The sequence below is a fragment of the Dioscorea cayenensis genome, chromosome 4 (assembly GCF_009730915.1).
Source record: "Dioscorea cayenensis subsp. rotundata cultivar TDr96_F1 chromosome 4, TDr96_F1_v2_PseudoChromosome.rev07_lg8_w22 25.fasta, whole genome shotgun sequence".
Taxonomy (NCBI): Eukaryota; Viridiplantae; Streptophyta; class Magnoliopsida; order Dioscoreales; family Dioscoreaceae; genus Dioscorea; species Dioscorea cayenensis.
Window position 1 is genome coordinate 4697007 of NC_052474.1, and position 14639 is coordinate 4711645.

The window sequence follows — 14639 nt, forward strand, 5'->3', positions numbered from 1 at the left end:
TTGTTGAGAAATTGAATTATGATCTAAAGAGAAAATAAAAAACAATCACACAAAAGGCATGAGATTTGATGATGTTCGGCAGAGTATGCCTACATTCTTGAGAGTGGAGCAGCTGTCGTTTCTCTTATTAGAAAATTAATTAGGGTTACATATTATATGAATATATATATATATATATAATCCCTACCCGGTAATATTTACCAAAATACACTTGGGCAATGTCAAGGCTTTGTTGCTCAACATTGATGAAGACCTTGCAGTGGTCTTTGTTGTGGCCGACATCGGTTAAGGTGAAGCCGATGTTACGGCAAGTGTCATGGATGAACTTTAGTTGTGATTTCAGAGAACACCATGACCATGTCGGTCTTGGTGCAGGTTTCACAAGCACAGAGCTTGTCTGGGTGGCCTTCATTAACAGATTCAGAGGTGAAGAGGAATGTTTCTCATCACCATCATTCATCAAGAGATCGGCCGATTTAGGTGTCCAAAGCTATCCTGAACTAAAAAAACGAAAAAGCTTTACCGTTTTCAGTGCAAAGAATTGAAAATTATAAAGCTTTTACCGTTTTGAGTGGATTTAAGGCAAAACGGTAAGTTTTTCACTGTTTTGCCTAAATCTATTTTTATTTTTAAAATTAATTATATTAATAATTAAAATAAAAATATGTAATATTTTTTTGGGGAAAAAGCCTTCTTCTACCTACTGTGGAGTAGTAGTTTTTTTTTTGTTTTATGTGTCGTTTCTAGCTTTATTTATTTATTTATTATTGTTTTGATTTTTTTTCTCATGTGCTTGTCTTTGTACTTGTTTTTCAATATATTAAGGTTTATTCATCTTTATAAAAAAAACTATAGCTATCTGTTGCCCCAAGAGTGTATATATATATATTAAAACAAATGCAAATCACACTACCATTAAAGTGACTAATAGAGTCAAATAAACAAAGCATGTCTCAGGATCAAGGTCTCTCTCAATTTCATGAGCACAAGAGTTGCGAACATTTCTAGCGATTCAGACCCTAATATAGCTCAGGAGTAGTCTACTCCTCCAGCCAGCTCAGACAGGCCTATGATTCCAGTTGGTAGTCTTCATTGGTCCAACTTCCCTACCTTTTTTAGTTTTTTTTTTTCCTCTTCTTTTCCTTTTTTTGTATCAAGTGCCTCACTGTTAGTGTGAGAACTCAAGTTGTTTTCTATTATGTTGTTTATTTTACTTTTGTGTGTTTGTCCTTCTCCTCTTTCTTTCAATAAAGTTGTGGTTTAATAAAAAAAAATATATAAACATAGCAACAAAAATAATAGTAAATATAAACTACTTTTAAAGTATTTGGATTTTAGATTATAAATACTCAATTAGAATAGAATTTATGAGATTTGAACTAATTCGGTTGTTTGTGAAGTAATAATTAACTAGTATTTAAAATAACTTTAACAATAATCTTAACAAAATTATTTTTGCTCAGTGCAAAATGAATGAAGATAAGCTTAATGACTATCAAGAAATTTATTAACTCGGTTCGATGTCACATGGTAATTAGCATCTTAACTTTATGTACATACTGAAAAGATATTTGACAAATCAAATCGAGTTAATAAATCCCTGCCATGCAAGTCCTAGACGGAAATGAAATGATTAATGAGATTTTTAAATAGTATTATATAATTAAATAATTACTAAAATGAAGCTCAACTTAAAAGTTAAAATATTTATTGGATTCACACTGCAACCCAATAACTTATGTGAGTTTTAAGTTTTTTCCCTTTTTTTTTTCTTATTCATGTCAACTACAGACATTACCCATGCTATGAATCATTCCCATCTCTTCTCTAAATTCAAGTAAACTTTATTAGATAGGAGAGAAACTTTTATTTTGTGATTATTGTATTTTATTATAATGATAGTATTTTTTAGAATATATATGTATAGTAAGTGGCTTGTCAATCTTTACAAATATATATATATACATAATATTAACCTTTTTAAATTTTAATAGAATTTACAACAAATTCATATTCCGAGATCTTTTTTCTTTTCCATTTCTCGCAACGAATATTCTTAAAAAAAAATTGTGAAGTACCGTGCGTGTGTGTCCGCATCACAAAAGAGATGAGGCCAGATGTTTAATGGCATGCTTGCTGTCCGATCACTATCTCTTTGAGAGGCCGTGACACTCGCCATAGTGCCCAGACAAGGAAAAGGTCAACAAACAGCAACCATGCATTATTAACTACCAACATAAAAGGTTGGAAAAAAAAGAAACATAATATCAGGGACCATCGCTAAGGCCCGGACTGGCAAATACCATGTTTAAAACAACAAACTCGGAACCTAATAAAGAGTCTTTGTCACGCATGTATTAAGGATCAACTCTTATCTTGTTCATGTATCTCTGTTCTAGACTTCGAGTTCATGAATTTTTCTCAAGTTTGTAACTGCAAATCATGACCTCAGGGAATAACCACACTCTCAGCAGCAAAAGCAAAATAGCCATCCACTGCGCACTACATTACTCAACGCGCAGCACGTTTAATGAGAAGGATATATTCGTCCTTTCAACAGTTGCATTCAATAAAAACCCATAGTTATAACCAGCCCAAAATGCATACCAAAACAGTGCAAGAGTGCAAACTCGAAACAACCATGCTGTTGCCTCAGTTGCTCACCTTCTTCACCACCACCTTCATCATTTTGGTCTTCTCAACCACCGCCGCCGACCTTTCACTCCCTCACCCTCTCATCTCCTTCCTTGAAAGCCTCCCACAATCCTCACAGCGCCTGCTTCTCTGGAACAACACCCTGCCACCCTGCCAATGGCCGGGTGTCTCCTGCTCTTCCAACTCAACAAGCATCACCTCAATCGACGTCTCGAGCCCTCGGCCTCTCCGGCCAACTCTCCTCCTCCGCTCCCCATCTCTGCCGTATCACCACCCTCCGTGAGATCATTCTCAGCTACAACAACTTCTCCGGCCCTATTCCCCCTTCCCTCTTCCACTGTCCTTCACTCACCAGCCTCCGCCTTGGCTTCAACTCCCTCTCCGGTCCCATCCCTCCGGACGTCCTCCTCGCCACCCATCTCACTGAGCTCGTCCTTAGCAACAACTTCCTCTCTGGCAGCATTCCCAAACAACTCCTCCGCCTCCCCCACCTCCAACTTCTAAATCTCCACAGTAATAATCTCACTGGCCCTTTACCTGACTTCCCACCTTCATGCTCTGTTTCCAAGCTCAATCTCAACAAAAACATACTCTCTGGCCCTCTCCCTCCTACTCTTTCCAACTGCGTCAACCTCACCGAGTTCTTAGTTTCTTCAAACAAGCTCTCGGGTATCATCACTAGTGATGCCTTTGTGGGTCTTCGGAGTCTGCAGTGCCTCTTCATGGAAAACAATGACTTCACCGGCGAGTTGCCGAGGAGTTTGCTTGGTCTCACTGGTTTGACAGTGCTGGTCCTTTCTAAAAACCAGTTTAATGGCACTATACCTGAAGCCATTGGCCACCTTCAGTCTCTGACCGAGATTTTCCTCTGGGGGAACAATCTCACCGGCCCCATTCCTCGCTCTGTAGGTACTCTTGCACTTCTGAAAACTCTGGAGCTTTCAAGTAACCAGCTTGTGGGGCCTTTACCATCCGAGCTTGGGAACTGCAGTTCCTTGGTTGAACTTCTGCTTCAGTTTAATCTCATTGGAGGTCCTATCCCACCGGAGATTTCCAATCTGAAGAAGCTGGAGAAGCTCTACCTCTTTGATAACGAATTGGAGGGAATCATTCCACCGCAGATTGGAAACATGACCAGTCTCATCGACTTGCAGCTTTACAACAACAGCTTGAGTTTCCGGATTCCTGCAGAGGTCGTTTACTTGAGGAACTTGAGGTATATGTCATTGGCTTTCAACAAGCTTTCCGGCGAGGTGCCTGGGGAACTTGGCCGGAACTTGTCCTATGGCTTGGTGAAGTTGGACTTGACTGGAAATGATTTCCATGGGCCAATACCTCCATATCTCTGTGAAGGGGGTAAACTTTATGCTTTGGTTATCGGGATTAATCGATTCAATGGTAGTTTTCCCACCAGCATTGCCGGGTGTTCTTCTCTTTGGAGGTTTACTTCGAAAAACAATCTTCTCCATGGAAGCATACCTGATAATATGCCTGCAAATCCTGGGATTTCATACATGGACCTCAGTAATAACTTTTTTGACGGCCATATTCCTTCTATTCTTGGTTCTTGGACCAACCTTTCAATGCTAAATATATCCAATAATCTTCTATCTGGGTCCATCCCTCCTGAACTTGGCAATCTCAAGAAACTGGGAAAGCTCTCGCTTTCTGCAAACAAACTGAATGGATCCATACCTTCTGAATTAGGCAACTGCACAGAGCTTCTGGAGTTGGTCCTTAGTAATAACCTTCTTTCAGGGAGAATTCCTGCGGAGATTGTGGTATTGGACAAACTGAGGAATCTATTGCTCTCTGGGAACAAATTCTCTGGAGGTATACCTGATTTTTTTACACCAACTCAAGATCTTTTTAGAATTGCAGCTTGGTGACAATATGCTTGAAGGCTCCATTCCTTCCAGTTTAGGTAGTCTTCAGTACATTTCCACTGCTCTCAACCTCAGTAGTAATAGATTGAATGGTAGCATTCCACCTAGTCTTGGCCAACTTCGTGGCCTGGAAGTGCTTGACCTGTCCAACAATTTCTTGTCTGGTGAGATCCCTTCAAGATTGAGTGACATGGTTGCTCTTACCTTTGTGAATGTTTCTTCTAATCAACTCTCTGGTAGACTACCTGAGGGCTGGATTAAGTTTTTAAATTCATCACCAGCTTCATTTTCAGGTAATCCAGCACTATGTATAGTTGGCAATTATTATTGCCAAAAGGAAGCAAAAGAACATGGCCATGGAATTCACTGGGCAATAATACTTGTTATTGTTGTTCTTGGTATAATTTTCTGTTTAGTAGGAATGCGCATAGCCACATATGTTGCAGCTGGGAGAGCACAGGATGGTTCTTCTCATCTTCCATCGTCCATTCGTAGTGTTGACTCGGTGGCAGACTTCCCTGAAGATCTTACATATGAGGATATATTGCGAGCTACTGAAAACTTGAGTGAGAAGTATGTGATTGGGAGAGGAAAACATGGTACTGTTTACCGGACAGAGTTTGAGGCTGGAAAACTCTGGGCTGTGAAGAGGGTCGATTTGTCACAGTCCTGTTTCATACTTGAAATGAAGGTTTTGAGTTCAGTGAAGCACCGAAATCTAGTGAAGGTGGCAGGCTATTGTGTGAAAGATGGATTTGGTATGATAATTTATGAGTACATGCCTGGTGGCACTCTTTTTGATACTCTACATGACAGGAAAACACAAGTTGCATTGGATTGGGAAACCCGGCATCGAATTGCTTTAGGCATAGCGCAAGGTCTTTCTTATCTTCACCATGATTGTGTGCCGCGGATAGTTCATAGAGATGTTAAATCTAACAACATACTGATGGATTCTGACTTGGAACCAAAGATTGGAGACTTTGGAACAGCAAAACTATTAGGTGATGCAGAATCAAGCTCAACAGTGTCTGTGGTTGTAGGAACTCTTGGTTACATTGCTCCAGGTATGTGTGTCAGCTACTACTCAAATCAATATCTGCATTCATTTGGTGTATTTTTTGGCAGTTGGTGCTTTCTGCTTATATTTTCTAATTCATACAGAGATTGGATATTCGACCAAAGTGACAGAAAAATCAGATGTTTACAGCTATGGAGTTGTTCTGTTAGAACTTCTTTGCCGGAAATTGGCAGTGGATCCAAATTTTGAAGATGGTGTTGATATCGTGACCTGGATAAGATCAAAACTAGAAAATGCAGATATGTTTAGCCGTCTCTCTTTGCTTGATGTGGAGATGCAGTATTGGATGGAAGATGAGAAAAATAAAGCGCTCGAACTATTGGATTTAGCTATTTCATGCACCAAGGTAGCATTTGAAGCAAGGCCTTCCATGAGAGAAGTTGTGGGAATGCTGATGAAGATGAAGGGTAGAGAAACTAAGAAGGAAGATAAGAAGAAGACTTCTTTCTAATGGAAGTGTGCTATGATATGCAATAGTAACAACCGCTTGAAGTCTAGTATTGTGATGATATATAGTATGTAAATTCTTCAAACCATGGGCAACTATTTGGATCACTGGCACTTTGACCTCAATTGGTCACCTCTGTTCCTTCTGTTCTGATTCACAGCGGGGCCAATTGTTCTGCTTTGGACACTGTGTCCTTTACAGGTAATAATGTTGTTCCGAATGTCTCCTTTGTAAATTGATTTCCATGATATATATCACTGTAGTGTTAGAGTCATTTGGTTTAAATGATTGATGTAATAAATTTTTGTGTGATGCTAAATTCATATTACCTGGGTTTTGAACTAGAGTATTCTTTGCTTTTACCCTATCACAGCTTGATATAAGTCATTAATTTTTTAAAAAATACATGTCAGGCTGTGATGGTGAGAACTAGAGAATATCCAGATTCTGGAACTTGGCAATATGAGCTCCCATAGAATCATGTGCTTTATCGTCCTTTTAAAAATAGAAATAAACATGTAACACTTGACTTGAATATCTTCTTATTGATTTGTTTTATCGCCCTTCATTTTTCATTTGTCCTATATTGTGTCGCATGTAGTGCACTATTGAAATATGTTCCATCAAATTTGCAAAGGAGGTTGGGGTAATGTGAACAGACATCCCACTAGTATTTGTATCTTTTGCCATGCATCCTGTGTGCAACGGGGAATGTCTAGCTAAAGCAAAATGATTGTATTAAGCTTGCTTTATTCTTATCAACCAAGATCATTTTGAAATTTATTCATGTGTCACTTCTTTGGATTTCTTCCATCCATGTTTCCTCTGACCCTCTTTCATTTTAATAAATTTTGATTTAAAAAAAATTTGTTGAAATAAAAAACTCGTATAATCCTTTATTTTAATCCAGCTCTACTGCTTTCTATCAGTGTTTCAGTATTGTTGTTCTTATATCTCTTATGGAGTAAAAGGTTTTTTTTTGTTTTATGTGTGGTTTTTAGTTTGCTTTTAGTTTTTTTTTTATTTGTTATTATTGTTTTGATTTTCTGTTGTCTCATGTTTTTATTAAAACAAATGCAAATCACACTACCATTAAAGAGGCAAATAAACAATACATTTAGATAGAAAAAAACATAGCAACAAACATAATAGTAAATATAAAAAACTTTTAAAGCATAAGGATTTTAGATTATAAATAGTCAATTAGAATAGATTTTATGAGATTTGAACCAATTTGGGTTGTTTGTGAAGTGATATTTAACTAATATTAAAAATAACTTTAATAATAATCTTAACAAAATTATTTTCACTTTGTTTAAAATGAATGAAGATAAAGTGATAAATTTAATGACTTTTTATTATTTTAACAAAGATGACAAGGGTGTGTCAAAGAATAGACTAGTACGGTAGTATATCAGCTACAGGAGTGTCAAAAGACAGACATGTATGATATTGTATGAGTTACAGTGCCTTAATAACTGTCTAAAAATTTATTAGATTGATTAAATGTCACATGGCAATTAGAGTCCTACCTCCATATATAAATATATGAATCAAATCGAGTTACTAAATCCCTTACTATCCAAACCCAATACGGAAAGGAAACAATTAATGAGTTTTTTTTTAAATAATATTATTAAATTTAATAATTACTAAAATGACGCTCAACTTAATAGTTAAAATATTTATTGGATTCACACTACAACCCAGTAACTCATCCAGCACCTCATGTCTTAACGCATAATATCATTTCTTACTGTATAATAATTGAAGTGAGTTTTAAGTTTTTTTCCTTAATTAGTGTCAACTACAGACATTTTACTCATGCTATGGATCATTCCCATCTCATCTCTAAATTCAAGTAAACTTTATTAGTTATGGAAGAAACTTTTATTTTTTTAATAATTGTATTTTATTAGAATTGTTTTTAGAATATATATATATATATATATATAATATTAACCTACTTAAATATTAATACGGTTTACAAGAAATTATATTGAATATTAAATTACAAATATATGAATTTAATATGATATGAGAAAAAAATTTCAATCAAATATGGTTTATCCATTTTTCTCATTAAAACACAAAAAGAAAAACTTACGGAAAAAATAAACAGTAAAACCAGAGAGAAGTGAGGTAATAAAATAAAAAAAATAAAAATTCTCATCCAAAATCTCTCCTTACTTAGAAGTTAGAACCAAATCATAAAAAGTTTATTTAATAATTTATTATTATTATTATTATTATTATTAATTATTTAAATACCCTCACTATGTCACCAATTCACCCCTATTTATTCATCCAAACCATCAAGACCATGTATTGAATTCCCATTAGTTGTTGATAAATTGGTAAACTGATACTTAAACTTTCTCAGTTCCAGATCCTCTGTCTGCACCGGTGATCTGGCGCCCAATCAGATTCAGGAGTAGTCCGTTACTTTCTCATCTGAGCTGGCATGTGTCTCCATATGGTTGACTTCGCCGGTTTTAGATTGCTCCTCTTTTTTCTTCCTTTTCGCTTTCTTTGTTCTCTGTTATTCTCATCTCTAGTGAGGGATAGCGGACTCTCTATCTCCAGCTGATTGTTGTATTTTTTTATTTGTATTTTGTTCCTTCCTGCTCTTTTTTTAATAAATTTCGTGGTTTTATCCACTTTTATTCAAAAATTGGTAATCTGATCTATGAACAAAGAAACGTGAAAAGAATATAAAAGAAAAGATGAATTAATAGCACTAACATTTATTAATAGCATTATCATACTAATGGTTCCAAAAATTCAAATTATCATCAGGTTCATTTGTCAATCAATCATACCTAGAACTTCACAAAAGAAACTCCTCACAAAGTGCTATTGTGCATAAATATTGTTATTGGCTCCTGATGCTTCTAATCATGTTCCCCCACATCACCATCTTTTTCCCATCTCCTAGATTCCCTATCTTTTTCATTTATTCCCATCTGCTTTCATCCTCAATTCACAATGCTCTTGTTGGTTCCTTCTCCAACTTATTTCATGAGCTCTTGACTTATTGAGTAATGGAAAGCCCACTGCATTCATGAATTGGTTTTAATGGTTCATGAAGTCTTGAGTTCAAATCATGGTGACCACAATTGTTGTTTTTTATTTGTTTTAAATCAAATCTAAACTTTAAAATTTTAAAAACTATTTAGGATAATTTCAAATAAATCACAAAAATTAAAAACTTTTAGTATTAATTTATTTTTTTTAAATGCTTATTATTGAATATTTTGATAATGTTTTAAAAGATGATACTTGTTAGTATAGGATTAAATTTAAATATTTTCAAAAATCATAGATTTGATTAAAAGGGAACATGAGACGATGGAAATTGAAAAAAAAACTTATTATATACGAAATTTAATTTTCTATAAAAAAACAATTAAATATATAATTGAGAAATTAAAATAATAATGTTTATTTTTTACCGTTATTTAACATTATGTTATGATAAATATTTTTTAACATAATTTAGTTTTCTTACATTAAAAGATATTATTAACAAAATTTTATTAGTTATTTATTCATCATGATTTTTGGTGAATATTATAATTTTAAGTTAATAATATATCTAGAAATACATAAAATTTTAGAATTTTCACCCAAAAATATACAAAAATATGTATGAAAGATTATAGTTTTAAATTAACAATAAGGTTATACTATTACACATCAATGACATTATGTTTTTTTTATATTTATTTTAAATAATATTAATAACGGAGATAAGAAATACATATAAAAACAATGGATTATAATGTTGAGTAACACAAAAAAGGGTGAGTAATACCCTTTTTTTTATAATGGTTGCTACTATAAATTAAAGTAAATAATTTGACACAAAATGCAAAAATAATGGAATCTAAAAGGGTATATATAATTAAACATAAAGTGAAAAACTAATTTTTTATTCTTTTTAAAGTATGTTTATATATTTTTTCTTTCTTTAATTAAACAAGGAAAAAGTTTGGATTGGTGGATAAGGTGTTTGAGGGATGAAAAAGTCATGGGTTCAAAATCTTTGGTGCTTTGAATCTAAGTTTTTTTAAAATAAAAAAAGGACTCAACAGGCCAGGTTGCCGGGTTGGGACAGCCCAAACCCGTAATCGAGCCCGCTACAGTGCGGGCCGGTTACAGGCCCGTCCCGCCGGGTCAGCTGAACCGGCGGGTTTGGGCAGGCCGGGCTGGGCTATAAGACGGCCCGTGCCCCCCTCTAGTGGGGGCAAAACACAATATATATATAGAGAGGTTGCATCATTTACGAACGTTCGTATCAACCGTTCAATTTACTATTATGTCAACAGGATCTCTGTGCACTATTTGTAAGCACAGTAAAAAGTGGGATGCACAGTATTTTAATCTAAAAAAATCAACCCACTCCTAAACCAAAACTTCATCTCACTGTAGCGCAATTAAAGTTACTATGCTCACTTGCGGACGTTCTGCAGATGATGTTTACCCATATATATATCTATATAAAGGAAACATGTGACATTTTGGAGAAAAAAAAATACATGTCTCTTTACCACTGAGTATGGACCGTATGGTACCACAAAAAAATAATAATAATAATAACAAGCAACAAGAGTGAGTAACACAGGGCTTTCTTGAGGTAAGAGAACTCGTCAATTCTTTTTTACAAATTCTGTTACTTCTATTAAATTTAATTCTTTCTAATAAATTTTTATATATTCACTAGCATAGAAGTTGAGTGTAAACATTGAAGTTAAGTGCGATCTATCAATTGGAAAAACAAAAGAAAAAGAGAAAAAAAAAAAAAGAAAGAAAGAGAAACGCGTCTCTATATATCAGTACTGGTACACGAGCTCCACGGCAGGTGGGACCTTTGCGCTTTAGACCGACACTATAGACAAGCTTCATCTATCTCTGTGTAACTGTGTTGTTGAGAGAGAGAACATTATGGGCATCCTTAAGACAACATTATGGGCATCCTTAATTTAGTAGCTTGGTTGCCATTCTCTGTAATTATAAAAGGTGACAAGAACTTGTGCCTTTTCTTTTGTGATAATTTTACAATTTAATTCTTCTTGTATAACCGTCTTCAATTAGGTGAGTTTATTTATTTTTTATTTTTTGAAAAGATGGATAAATTACTTTAATTAAAAATCAATTAGGTGAGTTAGTATTTGATAATTTAATACTTGTTTATATTTTTTTTATATAAAAAAAAAGTGTTTTTGAGAGAAGTATGATAAACTAGTTGCATGAAAGAGAATTTTACACTGTAGATTCAAACTTACGAAGGGTGATGCTTCTGGACTCATCCTTTTCATTTAGAGACTCATATAAAGATAATAATCAATGAGGCAGCAGCCAGTTCTCTTTGTTTTGCTTTGCAGAACGAGACTAAGCTGGCGATCATCGGGAAGACTGGCGTCTTAACATGCAGCTAGAAGTCATAAAGAGGCTTATGGACACGTTGCTTGATCCAAAAATTCACTTTGCTCCCCTGGATTGGATTCGGGCGGCTAGATCTCTTGCTATTCATGGACTTAATCACCATGAGATTTCGCTGTTTCATCATGGCAGGGAACTTCCCAGGTGGCTGATGAAGACCTTTAAATTGAGTGGTTTTTCTTTTTAGTCTGTTGTGTTTTGCTTGTTTTTATTATTTTTTTGTTTTGTTTGTTTTATTTGTCTCTGTGTATTTAATTTTCTGTTGGGTGGTCTGTAATCTCAAACTTATTGTACCATTTTTTTTTATTAATAAAATAGCTCTACGAGCTTTTTCCCTAAAAAAAAAAGGATAATAATAAAAGATAAACATAATGTCATAAACAAATAAGTTTTTGCTTTATAAGCAGCAAGTTTGAATTAACCAAAAAAGAACATCTCCATTGAAGCTTTTTTGTACGTATGTAGGGACCAAAACTTGATTTGCTAATTCTTTTTGTAAGCTAAGCTAAGCTAAGCTAAATTTGTGGTCACTCGTCTCCAACCACAAATTAAATACACACAGAACAAAACTCTAACCTCTAACCTCTGACCAATGAAATAATTAAAAAAAAAAAACAAATAAACAAAACTTAAGAAGCACATCAAATTCGGTGGATGCAATAAATTAATTACAAAGAAAGCAACCCAAGAATAACCAAATCATTTAGAAAAGTATTCTAACCTCTTAATTGCTTCTCAATGTCGCTTCATAAGCAACTAAAACAGTAAATTAAATCTTCAAACAACCAAAAATAAAAAAAACATATATAAAAATATAAAAATCCTGCCAAGTTCGGCAATGCATCACATCCTGAATTTATCAGTGGTGCTACAATTGCATTCATTCACAACCAACCATCTAAAAATCGATCATAAACCACAAAAGACATCCGTATATTTGTACGTATGTGCATGAGTGGGGTACGTACTGTACGTGTTCATGCATTAGGGGCCAGTCAAAGGGTACTCGGCTGAGGCTTGGGCGAGAGAACCCAATGTTCACCATGAGGACGAACAGCAAGACCATTAACCTTAGCAAACAAAGTCACAGCTCTGCGCACGCCCATGTTATCCGCCTTGGTGAAGTAGTCATGGCCGAAGAGCACACCACCAGGCCGCAGCACCGCCCACGCCAAGTTGATGTCCGACCACGCCGAGTGGAAGTCATGTCCGGCATCCACCTCGATGAGATCCCCGTATATTCCCCACTCACAGAACGCAACCAGGGCGGAACTCGTAGAGAAAGGGAATGGGAGCACACGATGACTCTCGTTGGCATTCTTCACACCCAACATGAACTGGTGGAGAAGTAGAGCATCACCATGGTAAGGAACAGGGAGATCACTGCGGAGGAGGCGGCGAGCTCCCGGCCAGGTACGGAAGTCGTCGATGCAGAGGATGAGAGTGGAGGGGAGGGAGAGGTTGCGAGTGATTTGAGCCATGTGAAGGGCTGAAGCGCCAAGAAAGGTCCCGAGCTCGATGATGGTTTTGGGGCGCACTGTGGAGATGAGATCTTGGAAAACTGGGGTGGTTGAGCCCCAACCTCGGGGTTTGGACGAGAGAGGGAGGAGATGCTCTGCCGTAGCCGGAGATGGGAAGCCGGTGTATGGGGAGACACCGTCCCAGATACGGTTGAGGATTGTTTCATAGATTTGACGTTGAGGGACTGGTTTTGTGCACTGTTTCTTGAACTGGAGAAGGTCTTTGTATGCTGCCAGTGACTCTTTGTTGGGCTTTAGAGTGGTGCAGTTGAAGTTGGTGCTGGTTTGGAGTTGGAGTGGAACGTGGCTAATTGATAAAGGAGGAGATGATGATGATGATGATGATGATGATGATGATGGTGGTGGTTTTGATGAGGAAGTATGGAAGAGGCCAAGTGTGTAGCCAACGGATAGGAGGACGATGGCTATGGTGGTTCTGGCTAAAAATGATATGGGTGTGATTCTGAAGGACTTGGTGTCTCCTTTCATGGAGAGCACGCTCTATGGGTATCTGATGATGATGATGATGATGATGATGAAGATTATGAAGAAGAAGAAGAAGAAGATGATGAAGATGGTTGTGGTTTCGTAGGGGTTTTCACGCAGAGGTATTTGTGGGTTGATATAGATTTTGATTTTGTGGTGTTTGTTTAAAGGGTGGGAGGGGGTTCAATATCAGAGACAGGACCAGTTGGTAATTAGTTGTGTATGTTAGTATTGATAAATTTATTGATAGATATCAGATTTCAAAAACTTGATTTTATTTTATATTTTTTTATTTTCTTTATTTAGAAACATAGTAGAAATTAACAAAAAGAAAAATCTTGATATACTTGTGGATAATCTTGATTTTGTGTTAGTTGGATGGAATGAAGAATGGGGTATTATTCATTAATCTTTCAATTGTTGTCATGCACTATTAATACGGAGAGTGACGTCCGAATAATATTGACCGAATAACTTAATCGTAATTATGCACAGATTTCAGTAAAGAATTCTTTTGATTCCCTTATCATATGAGGATATTTTTCGATAATACGATAATTTTTTTTATAAATATAGAATGAATTCTTAAATCAAAGCCTTAATTTTTTTATAACAATATATATATATATATATAAAAGACTAATTTCACATCGCCTGAACATACGAAAATACTGAAGCTTTCCATTAATTATTAAATAACAATATATATATAAGACTAATTTACCCCAAAAAAAAATTATGGGAAGAATTAGTCTTTAGAGAAGGCGTGTGTGTGGTAAATATTACGAAGAAAGTCGAAATTCAAGCTCATTAATCGATATAAATTTGGTTGATGAGGTTGACATTTCAATAAATATTATGGCAAAAATATCACAAACACTGCAAATTTGGTCACATTTCAACATGGTATGTGAAGAATATCCTCGTGTGTTTATCTATTAGTTGTTTACAGTTCTAATATTTTTATAATTCAAGATGGAGAAAAACATATCGTTCAGAGTCTCAGAATCCCCCGTTTATATGATATAATATATATTTATAGTTTTTGTTAGTTAATTTAGTAGTTTCTTTTTTCAAAAAAAAAAAAATTAGTAGTTTCTTCATCTTTAATTAATCTT

At 35.4% G+C, this 14639-nt stretch overlaps 2 protein-coding genes across 2 annotated transcripts; one reads left to right on the forward strand and one right to left on the reverse strand.

Annotated features, from left to right (window-relative positions):
• The first annotated feature begins 299 nt into the window (after positions 1-299).
• LOC120258582 (receptor-like protein kinase) lies at positions 300-6393 on the forward strand. Its single transcript, XM_039266042.1, has 6 exons — positions 300-426; positions 533-590; positions 2657-4436; positions 4519-4834; positions 4961-5608; positions 5706-6393. Exons 1-6 carry the CDS (start codon positions 300-302, stop codon positions 6071-6073), a joined length of 3297 nt encoding a protein of 1098 aa, XP_039121976.1. The 3' UTR covers positions 6074-6393.
• A 5912-nt stretch (positions 6394-12305) lies between these two features.
• On the reverse strand, positions 12306-13729 carry LOC120258033. The gene has a single exon (XM_039265373.1). The coding sequence runs from the start codon at positions 13522-13524 to the stop codon at positions 12511-12513; it is 1014 nt and encodes a 337-aa protein (XP_039121307.1). The 5' UTR covers positions 13525-13729; the 3' UTR covers positions 12306-12510.
• Between the last annotated feature and the right edge of the window lie 910 nt (positions 13730-14639).